This window comes from Trachurus japonicus, chromosome 4, assembly GCF_045865225.1.
Source record: "Trachurus japonicus isolate A0001 chromosome 4, Traja_1.0".
Taxonomy (NCBI): domain Eukaryota; kingdom Metazoa; phylum Chordata; class Actinopteri; order Carangiformes; family Carangidae; genus Trachurus; species Trachurus japonicus.
Window position 1 is genome coordinate 27,626,232 of NC_140910.1, and position 16,150 is coordinate 27,642,381.

General features: G+C 42.1%; 2 protein-coding genes across 4 annotated transcripts; one reads left to right on the plus strand and one right to left on the minus strand.

The window, feature by feature from the left end:
- Positions 1-7: 7 nt before the first annotated feature.
- bmb (brambleberry) lies at positions 8-7,439 on the minus strand. 2 transcript variants are annotated; one of them, XM_085775060.1, is made up of 13 exons: positions 7,422-7,439; positions 6,295-6,564; positions 5,295-5,423; positions 5,031-5,216; positions 4,054-4,276; positions 3,287-3,403; positions 3,007-3,186; positions 2,048-2,254; positions 1,802-1,952; positions 937-998; positions 709-839; positions 490-611; positions 8-376 (listed from the first exon to the last, which is right to left on the minus strand). In XM_085775060.1, the coding sequence occupies exons 2-13, from the start codon at positions 6,562-6,564 to the stop codon at positions 247-249; spliced, it is 1,908 nt and encodes a 635-aa protein (XP_085631186.1). In that variant the 5' UTR covers positions 7,422-7,439; the 3' UTR covers positions 8-246. The 2 variants fall into 2 exon arrangements, with proteins under 2 accessions (XP_085631186.1, XP_085631187.1); XM_085775061.1 differs by lacking the exon at positions 7,422-7,439 and having other exon boundaries at positions 6,295-6,579.
- A 324-nt stretch (positions 7,440-7,763) lies between these two features.
- Positions 7,764-15,116, plus strand: pycr3 (pyrroline-5-carboxylate reductase 3). Of its 2 annotated transcripts, XM_085775063.1 has the most exons (8): positions 8,120-8,677; positions 8,714-8,758; positions 11,487-11,580; positions 11,669-11,733; positions 12,932-13,111; positions 13,198-13,410; positions 13,842-13,934; positions 14,046-15,116. In XM_085775063.1, exons 1-8 carry the CDS (start codon positions 8,270-8,272, stop codon positions 14,247-14,249), a joined length of 1,302 nt encoding a protein of 433 aa, XP_085631189.1. In that variant the 5' UTR covers positions 8,120-8,269; the 3' UTR covers positions 14,250-15,116. The 2 variants fall into 2 exon arrangements, with proteins under 2 accessions (XP_085631188.1, XP_085631189.1); XM_085775062.1 differs by having other exon boundaries at positions 7,764-8,758.
- Positions 15,117-16,150: the final 1,034 nt, after the last annotated feature.

Consider the following 16,150-nt stretch of genomic DNA (forward strand, 5'->3'; position numbering starts at 1 on the left):
TCAGAATCACAGATGTGGAAATAATTTATTCACTTAAAAACAGTTATTTAAAAAACAACAACAACAACAACAACAACAACACCACTGAAATAAAAATATAAAAGCGTAAAAATATCTGAACACCACAGTATCTGTTAAGCAAAGCAGGCAGAATTTAACAACAAAGACGCAGTAACAGTTTGTATTTGCAGAGAAGTCTCTCTAATAAAGAAGACAAAAAAAAAGAGGTAAAGAAGTGAAGTTCTTTCAGGAGTGGATGTAGGAGGTGTGACCCCCCTCATGCACTCTGCAGTACTCCTGTCCCAGCACGGCTCTCTTCTTACAGGCCTTCCCCGTTTTTGTGGTTCCATTGCACAGCTGGCGACCAGACAGGGAGCTGCCGCAGGAAGACGGGAGCAGATAAAACAGAGACATTCAGTTTATTGGGGACAAATTCAAATTTGGAGAAAAAAAAGGTGTGTTGTAACCATCAGAAGAGTGAACACCGACCTGTTGCTGACCACCGAAGCGGTCGGACTCGCACTTCGTGAGTCATTCACAAAATCACGCGAGTCGTTCACTGCATCAAAAACTCCTCCGAGGTTTCTGGGGGGTATGTCGTCAATCAGAGCCTGGAAAAAAACAACAAAACAAAACAGGATTTGTGATGATGTGAATGGATGATTCATTTAGAGTTATGTTTCCTGTGACACTGATGGATTTGCTCACCGCTGGCAGACTTGGCTGTGGTACGAGCCTCGGAGTGGAGTGACCGGGTGTGCCGCAGATTATTGGTATAAACCTGGACTCAAGCTTCGGCTTCCTCGGAGGGGGAGACACGGCTGATATGCCGAGGTCGCCTACACACAGAGAGACATAAATGTGAGCAAACTTTTAGTCTAACTTTAATGGAATCATCATGTCATTTTTCTGTAAACAACAATTTATAATTCACACCTGTTATGAAGCTGTCCTGATTCAACAGGTCCTCATGCTCAACGAAGCCGTCAATTTCGTCCCTGAGGGTGAAAAAAATAACAGACTGCATCAAATAAACTAAGTACAAAGCAATAGAGTTTCTCTTCCGCACCATGATGCATTATCAGGGGACTCATGTAAACTAATTGTTGGCCTCTGCCACTCAGACTAGCTGCAGGTTAAATCCTTGTTTCTCCAGAATCATAAAACATCAACTATGTGTGAAGTTTTGTCATAAATTACTGCGTGAAGTCTCACGTTATTGCTTTGACTGACTCCCAAAATCTCATCAGTTGATTTTTGGTTCCAAGTAAATATTTCGGCCAAGTATGAAGAAGCTCCATCAAGACGTTAGTGATTATATGGTGTCCACCATAATGGGATGGATAAAAAAACAACAACCTGAAAACAATCCATCTCTGGTTCTGATTGTCATCAGCACAGAGACATACAAATGTTTAAAAATATTTTAAAAAGGGAAAATATTAAAACTTTCTAATCTTTTGTTCACTTAATGTTAACATTAAACTTTGATTAATAGCCTGAGTCTATACAACTTAACAGGTTAAGTGTTATTGCCAGTGTCTTAAATGTACATTTCTATTTATATCACTTTTCTAGATCAGGCAGTTTAAAGACAGATGGGGAAAATAATTGTTAGGTTTATTATTAAAGGGGATACTTCATCCATAATTCAACTCCAAAAGCGTTTTGATAACACCGAAAGTTCTCCAAACCCTTACTTGGCATGACGGTGATTAGAAAATTGGTGAATTATCGATTTTGGGTTTTAAAGTATCCCTTTAAAACCAGTCATGAGCTGCAGTCTTGTCTGTGGACTCACTTCTGAGGTGTAGAGGACGGAGGATATGAGTGACAGGATGAAACGTGCTGCTTCTGCGGCTTCACGATGTCACATGGAGGCAGCGGCGCCGGGGCGGCCGGCTTTCCTCTTATCTGGAAGCACGACACCAGCTGACTGAGAAACCAGTGACCTGCACACAGGAATGAAAAACGCTGTGAGCAATGCATGTAAATTAACGGTGACGTCTCATTTGCCTCGCTGTGAGCAGCAGTTTCAGGTCGGTACCCAGAGACAGAGCGAGCAGCAGCAGGCTGAGGCTGCAGAGGTCCAGCGCCGGCTGCTGGTTGACCTCGGCCACTGCGTTCAGAGGGACGGTGAGCAGCAGCATCGCCCGGGAGAAACCGGGACAGCGCAGGAAGGTGAGCAGGACGGCACACAGCACGAAGTAGCCGCTGTGTGAAACGCACGTCCACATGGCCGACAGACTCAAACCTGTGAGCACAACAAGCACGAGGGAAATGGTCAGTGACCCATGATGATGAGGATGATGAGTTCATGACTGGAGATACAGAACATACGTACACTTTTTTAGTTTATTCTTGTGAAAGAATAATGTTTATTCTTGTGAAACAAATTCATCATGTCCGATACAGTGTACTCTTTGAGTGCTGTGACCCATTTATTCACACAAATGCTCACTTTATGCACAGATTGAAAAAAAAAACAAAACAAAACAGGTAAGATTTCATACATGATAATCGTTTCTGTTGACGGGAAAAACGCTTCAACATTCAAAACACTCACACGGTCAGAAAACTACCGTATTTGCTTCTCCACATCTACACATCTGTAGCTATTCACATGCCTTACCTATGTGCTAGCGTTCATACTGCCCCACCTAGTGGCTAAACCGACAATTACATAATGGCTCCATCAAACATTGTTTCTAAGAATAATACTACATTGGTAACAATTTTATGAATCACCCTAAAACTTCTGAGATCTTGCATTTCTAAAAAGAACCAAGATAACAGACAATGTGACTTGTCTTGTGTCATGTAAATGTTTTTATCCATAATTAATAACTGCGGAAGCGTATTGCATTAAAAAAAAAGCCTGTTTTTCTGAGATATTTTTTCTGTTTTTTGGAGTAATTTTTTTGGTTTCTCTATTTTTTTTTGTAGCATAAAATCAAAACAAAGCTATGAAAAGTGTGGGCATACAGTCGGTGTGTGTGGCCTCACCTGCCCAGCCCAGGTATCCCTGGATCATGCGAAGCCGCTCCTCCATGCGGCTCTGCATGTTGTCGATGTAGTGCAGCATCACTCCCAGCGTGCTGTTCATGCGCTCCAGCTTGTTCATCAGGTCGGTGTAGTACTGGGAGGTCTGGTCCTGGTACTGCAGAAACTCCATCATGCTGTGATCTGAGCAGAGGGAAGACGACACCAACGTCAGCTACAAATTCAGAAAACGTGTGATGACAGATGACGACGACTTCATTCTGTGATGCTCTGGTTTTCTTACCAATTTTCTGGTAGATGTCTTGGGCTTGGTGTCTGACGTCCGAGAGGTCTTTCACAATGGCCTTGTGGTTGTCCTGCACCTCCGAGCCTTGAATCTGCAGATTCTCACTCACGTTCTCTAGGAGGAGGACAGAAGACAAATGTGATTTCAGATTAAAGGGATAGTTCAACATTTTGGCAAATTGACCCATTGCCATAATCCCTGTAGTTTTAGGAGTAATTAATTTAATTAAGCTATTTTTAGAACGGCGGAGCAGAGCTGCAAGCTGCTCAGAGCTACGCTACGGAGGCTCATGGGATTTCTTGGTCTCCCTCATCAAACTCATCAAATACACAATCCAACAACTCCAAAATGCTCTCGTGGGCAAGTTGTGACCTGCACATTCACCACGCTATGAGATAACGGAACGTTATGAGACAGAGTTGTTTTAGAGGGAAATTCATGCAAAACCGCTGATGCGCGTTCCCGACAGTTTTTCGCTAAGCAGTCTCTGTATTTACCTCTAAAACAACTCTGTCTGGTAAGGTTCTGTTATTATCTCATAGCGTGGTGAATGTGCAGGTCACAGCTTGTTCACCAGAGCGTTTTGTAGTTGTTGGACTGTGTATTTGATGACGAAAACCAAGAAACTCTGCTCCGCCATTCTAAAAATAGCTTGCACCGACCATTAATAGGTAACGAACCTAAATGGCAAAATGTTGAACCATCTCTTTAAGTGACTGAGACATCATGGAGCGTTTCTAGTCCAACAGTGTGAATTCACTCACCCATTTTCTTAGTGATGCCCTGAATGAGCTGAGCTACGAGCTCCTGTCCCGAGGCGATGAGCGCCTTCTCCTGACCCAGACGCTCCAGGTTGTCCTTCAGTGACGTCTCCATTTGGCCCTGGCCTTCAGACAGTTTACCCTGCTGGGCCTGCAGAGCACTGTGGCCCTCCAGCAGCTTGTCCAGGGAGGCTGCAGTCAGCTCCCTCAGCTCCAGCTGGCCCTCCTGTGTTTGGAACAAACAAACAAACAAACATCCCCTATTGGTGATGGGCCCATTTCAGCTCTGCAGAAGACATCGGAAAAGGATCTGGACTTGACTTTCAGTGATGAGGATTGGAATAGAATTTGTAAAAATGTTAAAGTTGCATCAAGGGGTGCGAGAGTACGCCTCATTCAATTCAATTCAAATTATACATACATTTTTACTGGACGCAAGTAATTTAGTTCATGTTTTATGGTCCTGTGACAAAGTGCAACAATTCTGGACCAATATTTATATTAATCTGTGTGAGATTACAGACATACAAATCCCATTTAGACTTAGATTATTAGTTTTGGGTGATGATTCAGTTCTGACAGGACAGGGTTAACACATTAAAATCTATGTTCAAACCAGTATTATGATTGGTAGACAAATACTTGTCAGGGAGTGGAAGAAGAAGGGGCTGCCCTCTCTGAAAGAGGTGGTATGAGTGGCAGCATTCGAAAAAATGTCATATAAACAACTGGGTAGACTGGATCTATAAGAAGCAAAGTGGGGCAAATACTTAAATTTCTTAAAGAGCTCCTGAAAGGGGTTATATGGTGGTTTTGGTTGTTGTTGTTATTATCGTTATCGTTGAAATAATGAAAATAAAAAAATGTTAATCACAAAGAAAAGAAGAAAAAACAAACATCCAGATCAGAAGGCGAATACTCAGACGACAAACTGTGCATGTGAAGTAGGAGGAGCAAAAAGGAGGAGAAGCCGACTCTACCTTCAGGTCCTTCATGGCGTCCAGCTGGCTGGTGGCTGTGGAGATGAGGGCGTTGACCGTGTGCTCCGCTCTGCGCCGAAAGAGCTGCTGACGAGTTGCGTAGCAGACAGAGCGAGCTCGGTTGCTCACTATGTGGTAGGCGTTCCACGTGTCTGAGTCCATGTCTGCTGTGCACTCTTTAATAGACTGAAACATCACATCAATATTTATATAACCTTTTGTTTCTATTGTCTTTATAGTACAGTTTCTTCTGTGTGGGTTTACCATCTCGTCTGTACACGTGTAGGTCTGCCGCCCCTCGCTCTCCGACTGGCAGTTAAACAGAACCACTCCGAGCTTCGCCAGCTGCTCCTCTGAGAGGCTTTCACAGCTCGCCTTCAGCCGGGCAACAACCTATCACAGGACACAACGTCGCTGTTTTTCAAAAAGGTGTAATCTGGATCAAAATTATCCGAAGGTAGAGCAGCAGCATGGGGCCACTCAAAGTGTATTTATTTGAAAATGGGATGTATGTATTGTTTTCTGTGCTGTTTTTTGTTTCTTCAATGTCTTTTAAACTGCCAGACTTTATCTGACCCACAACAAACAAATAAAAAACAAAAAACAAATATTACAGTACATTAGTCAAATACATTGTGAATATTTTTCCATGCGTTTCAAATCCAAACTTCAATTTTAATTTAATTATCCAGCAGTTGGGGGAAAGTTCTTCATTTGTGGAATAATCAAAAGTTTACTTCATTTACTTTATCACTGTAATGGTTTAAAAATCAGGTGCAAAATATATATTAGATTATAAATGTTGTTTATTTGACCAGTTTGAATTGAATTTAAATGACAGTTTGTTCCTCAAATCCCCCCAAAATCCATTTTACCCTTTGGATGAAAGTTATAACAACCCTGCTAAAACATTTTGAACAAGACAAACTGAGGGTTTGAGCCAGATTAAAACCAAAGTCAGATTACATGATCTAATCCGATCTCAGAATCCATTTTTAGTTTTGAACAACAAAATCCAATCAGATTACTTTTGAACAACTGGACCCAGATGTGACAAGAAGAAAATGGGAGTGTACTGACAAATTTCTGGCCTCTTCCATTTCTAGTTTGCTCTCAAAAGACGCTGAAAATGTATTTGGTCAGTAAATTAATTCATCGGGATATTTATTTGTCTTTACTTTCTGATTCTTGCCAAATGAACAAATATTTACCAGATTAATCAGTAATAAAAAAGACCCGAGTGTCGTGTGAGGGACATGTTTACCCTGTGATGACAGCTGTCCAGTGGGCTGAGCTCCATGTGCTTCGCCTCAGCCAGAAACTTCTCATCTACAGTAGCCATCTCAAACTTAGCATCCTTTGCTAGAACAGATGGAGGTACAGTTGCTGCTGCTGCTGGTGGTGCTGGTGGTAGAGCTGGAGGAGCCTCCGCCTGCCTCAGCCATTCAAACAGCCCAGTGACTGGAGGATGCTGACAGGCCAGAGTGATGAGCAGCAGGAGAAACTGGTGACGGCGGATCAAGAGACGACTCATGTCTGGGAGAGGACGATCAATTAAAGATTAATGATAGTGATACATTTTCCTTAAAGCAAACTTTTTCCTTACATGTAAGGATCAACACTCTTAATACCATCTTCCCAGAATAATATAAATTGCTCATCTACTATATATCACGTTAACAAAAGGTCAAAAGTGCTTTGTAAGCAAAAAGCAAGAAGACTTCTCTCTATCTATACAAATTGGTGGATTCTTAATGTTTGGGAAAAAATACTATGCATGTTTTTCTTATAAGTAAACCTACTTATCTGTAACTGTAAAAAAGAATAATATATATTTTTTGTATGTTTACCTGCTACACACCAGATTTCTCTTATATTTCAAATTTAATTGGTCACTAGATGGCGACATCAACCCGATTCAATGCGTTTGGATGATTATTTCAAAATGTGTGATGCATTTTTTAAATCACGTAGATTATTTTTTGGGGTGTTTTATAAGCTCAGGAGAGTTGGGTATTGATGATCTTCATGTATTCATTCATTCATTCATGTCTGACTGACTGGGTACCCCACTTGCAGACTTGCCCAGGCATGTCTGCTGCTGCAGCTCCAGACTCCAGACAATGCATCCATAGAAAAGCATGGAAGGCAATACAATTTAGATTTAACCAAACCAAACGCACAGAAACGTCGCCTCTGGAAAGTGAGAAACATGAAAAAAAACAAAAAAACACCACGTTTCCAACTTTACATTTCACCACATCAGCACCCACTTTTTTAATACAGAAACGTGTGAGTAAAATAGGCTACCTGAAAACAAATAAACTTATCTTTTGCAAAAGGCTGGATTAAATGCACAAAATTAAAATATCCTCCTACCTGTTGTTGAAGTTGCAGGATGGTCGTTTGCACAGAGCAGAAGAAGCTGATCCTGAGTTTCCCTCACAGCTGATTGGAATGACAGCTAATTTTTTTCCACCCGCCATCTCTCCGCCCTAAACGAGGAGGAAGCAGCCAATGGGATCGCGTGTAGGAATCGGTGCATTCGATTTATATCGCGGCGTAGCGCTGAAGGGGCGGTGTCTACGTAAACCATAGATGTGAACAGCGTGACGGCTCCGCCCACCCGGCGCAGCGGGTGCGGCAGAAAAAACAAAACAAACACCCATATACTCCACTTCTGACAGTCAGCCGGTTGGTCTTTTTTTTCTGGATGTTGCAACTGAATCTCTCACAGTTAGTATTAAAACTGCACTTTGAGCTTTACAAATCGACGGGCATCTGCAAATCTGAAAAAGAAAACACCCAGGTGATTAAAACATTAGCCGGTTTTTATTCACGGCGTCCTCGTCCCGGGGCACCGTGTTTATTATGTCACTCCGTGTTAGTTTATGGTTGTCCAGTCAACAAGAAACACGTGCATTGTATTTCTAATCTAATCTGCTCTGGATTATTTTCCTCGCTGTCCGATACCAACAATAGCAGGGCTAGTTTTTTTGGTGCTAACGAGGGGACTTTAACGTTTTTATCGGCACGGTTTGCACGGGCCACGTCGGTTAAAAAACACGGCAACGGTTGCTAGGTGGCTACCTAGCAGCGGCCACTGCCACATCAGGCATGCTAATTAGAATTAGCCGCCTAGCCGTTTGAGGATTCTATTCTACCGTTGGATTTAAACGGGCTCGTAGCCGTTGAGCAAATTGACCACCAACGGTCACAAACAAACAACCACAACAACAATGGACGACTCCGGTATCAAGAAGCAGAACTGGGACGTGAAGGAGACGGAGTTGTTTCTGGAAATCCTCAAGGAGCTGGATATGAAGAAATGCTTAGACGGGAGGAAAGTGAGGAATAACAAACTCTTCAAGGTGGCGCACCGGAGGATGACGGCGGCCGGGTACCACCGGTCCGTGGACCAGCTCAAGTTTCGCTGGAAACTTCTCAAAAGCGCGTATTACAAGTGCAAGAGGGAGCCGCACTCCCCGGCCCCGACCAAGATACAGGGCTGGTGGCGGTACGAGAAGACTATGGTGGCTATCATGGAGTCCAGACACCCGCTGGTCGGAGCCGTCGTGAACTCTGACAGGAACGATGAAGTGACTGAAGACTCGGAGGGAGAAGAAGCGTCGATGATGCTGCACTGGCCGCAGCAGCAACAGCAGCAGCAGCAGCAGCCGCCACCGCAGCCCTGCCCGGACAATACCACTCAGAACCTGGATTTAATTGTAGGGGATGATGCGGTGTCGTCTGTCATTAGATCATATAGTTGTGATTATTTCTTTTTATTTATTTATTGTTGTCTAGATGCATGCATTCGTTCGCCAGCTGCAATGTGTCGTATTGTGCAGTCTAATAATGCAACAGGCACTACACTTCTGTAGAGGAGTTGATTCAACTCCGTCTACACCTTGCAGGCTGCAGGCTGTGCTGCTGGATGAGCTGCCTCTGTCAGCTAACAGAGTAGTAGTGAATAGTGTTAACCAATGCGAGACCAGTACCAGTGCTCATGATTGATTACATTATTCCTCAGCTAAAAAGAAAAGATAATTCTATGTAAAATATAAATCATATTTCATTGAAACAAAATTTGGATCATCGAACAGACTCCCACTTTTGACCGGTCTTGAGAACAAGACCAGTCTCGAGTACCACAACACTAGTAGTGAACAATGTCCATCACAGCTTCATAGCTTCATGTTGATCTACTAAAAATTGTTCTCTATTTTACACCTCAAACTTGAACACATTTGTGCTTTTGCATAAAAAAAGACTGAAATAATAAATCAATCATCCCTCAGAAGCTGATAATCCAATTAAGTGTTGCAACTCTGCATCATGGACAACAACAAAAACTAGCGCTTAATCAGATTTAAGAAGCTGAAACCTGTCAACACAAAACAAATCTAATTAGATGACGATTAATTTTCCAGACTTAATAGTTGTGATTTAATTTCTGTTCCTTTTATACAGTACAGTTCAAACTGCATCACAAGCTGCAGCCTTGGGAATATGAGCCTGTCTATGAAACATGAAGTACAAACCTTATATAAAGAGGACAGGCTTTAATAGACTGTAGTAATAAACTGTATTAGTTTGACCAAGCTGTTCAAAAATGCAGCTTAATGTAAAAAACTAATTGCTACAGCAGCATATAACCACATAATCTAATAGTACTACTAATATCTAAATACATTTGATTGCCATATCTTTAGGTGTGTAGCCTCGGAGGTGTATGTGTTTTCTGTTGTTCACTGCCAAATAGGAAGGTTTGAGAAAGATGCCAGTGTTGTCAGGTTTCTGTGACAACCAGCAGCTAAAAACCCAAAGGCTCTGCTCAGACCTGGTATTAACATGCACGTCTATACCTCCAAGGATGTCGGTCCTCACCTGGCATTAAAATGCATCTCGAGTGACCACTTGTGATTAGATCTCACTTCCCCGCTCTGTATGCAGTATTGCAGATACACACGCGTGTTCGTATTGGTTCTTAGCCAGTCAGTAACAGATGGGTCTGTTGAGTTTGTGTGTGGAGAAAGGAGGGCTTGGCACGACAATGATTTATGAAGTTAAACCATTTGAGATTCACAGTGAATCTGTGAGTGGCTAGTCCTCCGAGTTCAGCCTGAGGACCTGTTCAGACCTGACGTTAACATGCAGTGATCAGCTCTCAGCACATCAGTCCACACCTGCCATCAAACCACTTGTGATCAGATCCCACTTCCTCACTCCACATTCAAATGAACTCTTGGGTGTTGTTGTTTCCTGCCAGTCAGTGACAAACGGGTCAGTCATCAGTGTGTTGGGTGAAAGTGACAGACGGAGAGAGGGAGGTGTGCCTCAGGTTGTATTTGTGTTCACACTGTGGCCACATGTGGTCAGAACAGAGGTGTGTTCACACCTGTCCACTTATATGTGGATCTCCCGAGACTCCAGGTCTGAACAAGACGTTGAATATGTGCTCATGTGAAATGAAGAAAAGCTGTAAATCCACGTATCTTGATACGTTTTTGATGTATGATGATGATGATTTGTTCCGTTCAGTGGACTGGATGCATTTCACAAGTCTGACTGCCACCAGCTTTTTACTGGTGCCCTGCTTTCTGAAACGCCACCGGGCTGTGAGAGCGAGGGAGAGAGATGTGATCTACAGTCAGACTGACCGGCCTTTGTGCTGGTTTCTTGGCCCTGTGAACTCGTAACTGGGTTAAAGATGCAGTTGCATGACAAAATAAAAAATAAAAAAGACCCAAGCACAGGGAGACGGCTCGGCTGTGGCAACATTCGGAAGGGGGAGGAGAGAAAATCTGATTACTGACCAACTGTCAAGCCGGATTTATCCATGTTATCTGATTTCTTGCCTTATCCCGATTTCTCACATGATCGGGTTTCGCGTGTGCATGTAAACAACCACAATGCATCTCTCTGTTGCCATACAGTGTTGGTGCATTGGCACCAGTTGTGTCCGGTCACGTGGGCTCCCACACTGTAACTTTTTGTCACAATACTTTATGAAAGTGTTGTGATACCTACTGTAGCACTGTGAAAATATGGATTTACCTCAGTGGAGTTTCGTCATTTGGAGATGCCTTGGTCATGATTAATCGATCGTCTGGACGATTATCAGTAATTATTTAGTCTATAATATGTCAATAAAAATAGTGAAAAATGTTCAACACCTAAATATATCCTGTTCATTATTGTGTATGGTAAGGAAAAGCATCAAATCCTTAGGTTTGATGCTTTTCCTTTTTAGCATCTTTGCTTAACATAATTAAAAATGACTATAAATTAACTAATTAACTAATCGTTGCAGCTTTAACAACTAATGGAGAGATTTATTGTTGCTCTGGGAAACATATGGTGTTGTGGGTTCAGACACTTTATTATTAGGTAATTGAGAAACTCTGTCATAATCTATTGATCTAACCTCTCCTCTGGCTTTTTCTCCTCCAGATCAAAATGGACCCTGAGATGGACACACAGCTAAAGCTCGGTTTCATCGGTGCTGGGAACATGGCCTTTGGCATCACAAAGGGCATCTTAGCCGGTGAGTCAAAAAGATAAAAAATATCAGTCATACAAATGGATATTTCAAATGAAGGGGTTCAGGATCTAACTGTGTGTTTCCTCTGCAGGAAATGTTCTTCCTGTAAATATCAAAGTGAGTGCACCGTCCTCCAGGAACCTGGGGCGCTTCCAGGTAAGTTTCCCTCTTTTTCTGCTTTTCTGGTCAGTTTGGAGGCAAGTGAGCAGTTGTGGCTATGATAATGGTTCCTGTGTGTACGATCAGATGTAATATAAAACAGCCTCTTTGGTGTTTACATAGAGGCTCAGGCCTGGTATTAACATCTGTCTCTGGTGATCTGAACACAAGTGGACAGCTCTAAATAGGTGTGAACGCACCCAAGATGCTTTCAGGACGCATTTGATATCCGGTCTCTCAGACCACACGTATCCTCATTCCTTTAGCAGCATGAACACAAATGCATCCTGTCCACATTTAAAGCAGAAGTAAGCGGAATATTTGTGTTAATATAAGTCTTAAATAGTTATATCTTCTGACAGCAATCACTTACATAGAGTGTTTGGTCCAAAACACGGGTCTGTCAGTCACTCTGCTCTGCTGTAAGCCGAGGAGAAAACGTCTTGTATACTTCCTTGTATCCTACAACCTTTATCTAATGAGGAGAGAGGACGGCATGAAGGGCTGTGTGTGCAGCCAAGGGATGCGCGTGAATGTGGTGACGTAGGGACGAGGACCAATGATTCATGACGAGGGCGGGGGCTGCTAACTAACGAAGTTAGCCAAAACAACCGGATCGCTGGCTTACTTCTGCTTTAAGGACCAACAACTCTACTGACTCAGTTTCATTTGTCCCAATGTTTTGTGACGAACCACAAATATTCTTTCAAATGGATAAATCTTTATGTCATTATTAGAGCTGTTGACAGTATATTCATTTGTACAACTTCTGTCACTCTATTTCACCCTCTCACTGTAAACAAACACACTGACAACAAAATGTCTTGAAAACCTTTTGTGCTAAAAACAATGACACGTGATACCTCAGGTCTCAGCTTGAGTCCTGCAAGTGTAATTTTCATCAGTTGTTTAAATGTCTGTGTGTAATACATTCTAATTATTGAAATAATGCACAGATTGAATGTTTTAATATCGGACGCCCGTCACCCGTAGTCGAAGATTCAAACAATTAAGACTTAAAAGAATTTGTACAGTTTTACAAAGTAATCTGTAAATTGAGCCACAACAGCATCAGAGCTCCATGGTTGTCACATAGTTGGGTGCAGTGATTTATCTTGTGTGTTTGTGTTTGGGTCATTGTGCATGAGACTGTTTCTACACATGAGTCAGTAACATCTCCTCCTTTTGCCTTCAGGAGCTGGGGGTTGCTGTCACTCACTCCAACGTGGAGGTGGTCTGTGGCTCAGATGTCGTCTTCGTGGCGGTCAAACCTCACCTGATTCCAGTCGTCCTCAATGAGATCTCACAGCACGTCACCGACAGACACACGATTGTGTCTGTTGCAGCGGGAATAACGCTGGCGACGTTGGAGGAGGTGAGAGCCACAGTGTTTAAAACAGACGTCAGCTCTGTGGCTGTGAGTCGCCCTCTCAACTCTTGCTCTCTTTTCTCAATGTGAAGCTGCTTCCAGAGGGTTCAGCCGTCATCCGGCTGATGCCAAATCTGCCGTGCATGGTTCAGGAAGGAGCTCTTCTGTTTGCACGAGGAACACATGCAAAGCCGGAGGACGGAGCTCTGCTTCGCTCCTTGTTGCATCGCTGTGGTTTGGTGGAGGAGGGACCTGAGACCTGGATCGACATCCATACGGGACTGAGCGGGAGCGGGGTGGCTTTTGTGAGTGAGCTGGGATTATGCGTTTTGTTTTATCGTTATAGGACATCAGAACTGGTTATAATTCAAGGCAGGATCTTATTCAATACATAATTTATACACACACCGCTGCAAATCTCAGATCATTTACTTTCAAACTGTTTTTTAAAGCAAACTTGTTTGAACTCATTTCACAAACTTGAATGCTGATTGTGTTATAGAATTTCATTGATCCCAGATCTGCTGTTTGGTGACAGTGCTCTGTTGAGTACATCAATATAAAAAGCCTAAATCACATTAGGATACAAATAAATATGAATGGAGCTTTGCTAAGAACATGTTGATGTGTATGTGGTTTTTCAACAACAGTTGGCATTGACCCATTCACAGCAACTGCTCCATGTTATGTATTTTTATGAAACTTTATTTCTGATACATGTGTATCTTCTCTGCAGGTGTATCTGTTTGCCGAGGCGCTGGCAGAAGGAGCTGTTAAAATGGGCATGCCGAGCGCTCTGGCCCAGAGCATCGCGTCTCAGACGGTTCTAGTGAGTTTTATAGTCTTACAATTAATATTATGGTTTCAAGTATGATGCAGATGAATTAGTGGAAGAGGAAACATTACCTGGAAAAGTAAACTTGGCTACCATGTGTTGCAGGGTGCTGGGAGATTGTTACGCGACTCGGGGAAGCATCCTGCCCAGCTCCGCTCTGAGGTCTGCACCCCGGGTGGAACGACCATTTACGGGCTTCATACCCTGGAGCAGGGCGGCCTGAGGGCGACGACCATGAGCGCCGTGGAGTCGGCCACGGAGCGGGCCAGGGAGCTCGGACGAAAGTCGGCAGCTGGAAGCAGAAAGTGAAGACTGCTGGTTGCCTTTTAGATGCTGCTCATCGGACTGAAGTGAAGCCGAACAACAAACAGTTTTTGTTTTTTTTGGGACTCAACCTCATCATGGATCAAAGAAACAAACCAGGACTTTTGTTTCTCCATCATCATTTCTCTTAAACAAGTGCATTTCATACCTCTCTTCTCTTCTGTCTCCTCAACCGAAGGATTTGTTACGAACAAAAAATGAATAATGGCTTCATCTTAACATTGACACTGACAAGTAAATTGTTTACTCATGACCCTGTGATCTTTTTTTTCTCTTTTTTTTTTGGGGGGGGCAGCCAACATTTCCATGCACAGTAATAATTCAGTTATCGAATTATGGCAGTAATTAAATTCCCAAACCTGAATTTGATTATTTCCATAGCTGTGGATTTATATCATCACAATTAAATTCAGTTTTAGTCAAATTTTACTGAACACTGGCCTGTGTGTTTGAACACAGAAGGAATCTAATATCACATGAGCAGTAGCATCAGTGAGTCCAACAAAACGACGATGTACACTTTAAAGGCCTTACGAGCCTTGACTGCATTATTCTGTGTATGTAATAAGGTCTATTGCAGAACAGAAGCGAAATGTATGGATGTATTTGATTATATAAAAAAAAAATTGTGTTTAATACTTGCCAAGTGGAGCATACATTTTTTTTTTATCTCTGGGATCATGTTGAGAGTGGTCGTGGTTGTACAGGTCCGTTCCAGTGATAGTTTCTGTCCCAGGCGTTGCTTCCATCTAGTTTCTGGGTTTTTCCGTGGCACAATGTGTAGAAAAATATTCATGATCTACAATTCCACGTGTATAGAAAATCGACTTTCATAAAGTGTACTGTGAACTGGATCACTGTGCATTGCCTTATTTATGTATTTATTTATTGAAGTTGGGATTTTTTTGGTGCTCCTGAAAGATACAATAATATAATAATAAATACAACAATACTTGGATAGTAAAATTCATAAAGTTCGGGCAACAGTAGATACAACAGTACAAGCTGTAGAACTGTTTGAACATTTCTTTATATATATATATATATATATATATATATGGTTCTTGACCTATGAAGCGGCAGATAAATAAATTATTCCACCTTAAGCACTTAGTATATTTTTAAGCAAAGGGGCATTTTAAATGTAATATTTCTGGGTTGCTGATTGGACTTCAGATTAAAAATGGACAATGATGTATATTTTACTTTTTTTTTTGACAGATGGTTAATTGATTTATCCAGAAATAATCAGATCAATTTATGATGAATCCCCTGCATGGTGCATTCAGTAGCCACTGTTGAGCTTTTAATGATATCACATGATTTCGACCTATTGTATATGGGCCCAGCTGTCAATCATGAACTTTTGCAGATGAATATCATCATCAAAGTTATGATGGAGATTTCACTTTCACTTCTTCTATTTCAGCTTTGGTCAGCGGGTCAGATTTTATGTGTAGGCCTACAGTAGTTTATTAGGTAGTTATGTGAGATAAAGACAAATGCTTTTTAAGGTTTAAGGATACAATTTCTAAGAAAAACTAAAAATATTTCCATTTCTATTTTAAAAGAATAAATGACATGCCTTTAAGTGTCTAGCCTATTACTTCACCTGGTCTGTCACTTCATTACCAGGTTTATGATTTGCAGGAAATGATTATACAGCAATAGACTAGTAAAAAACTGTAGTAAAAAAAAAAAAAAAGGACAAAGGTTGAAAATGCAGAATTTAAATGAAATGTAGCAGCTTCAGTTTATCCACAGTTCCCCACCTCAGCGGGTGTCCGTCAACAATACAGGAGCCCCAACATGGAGCATGTGGAAATATTAATGATTCATGCTGCCTCCTCCCCCTCCCCCACCCACCACATCCTCCTCCACCTCCA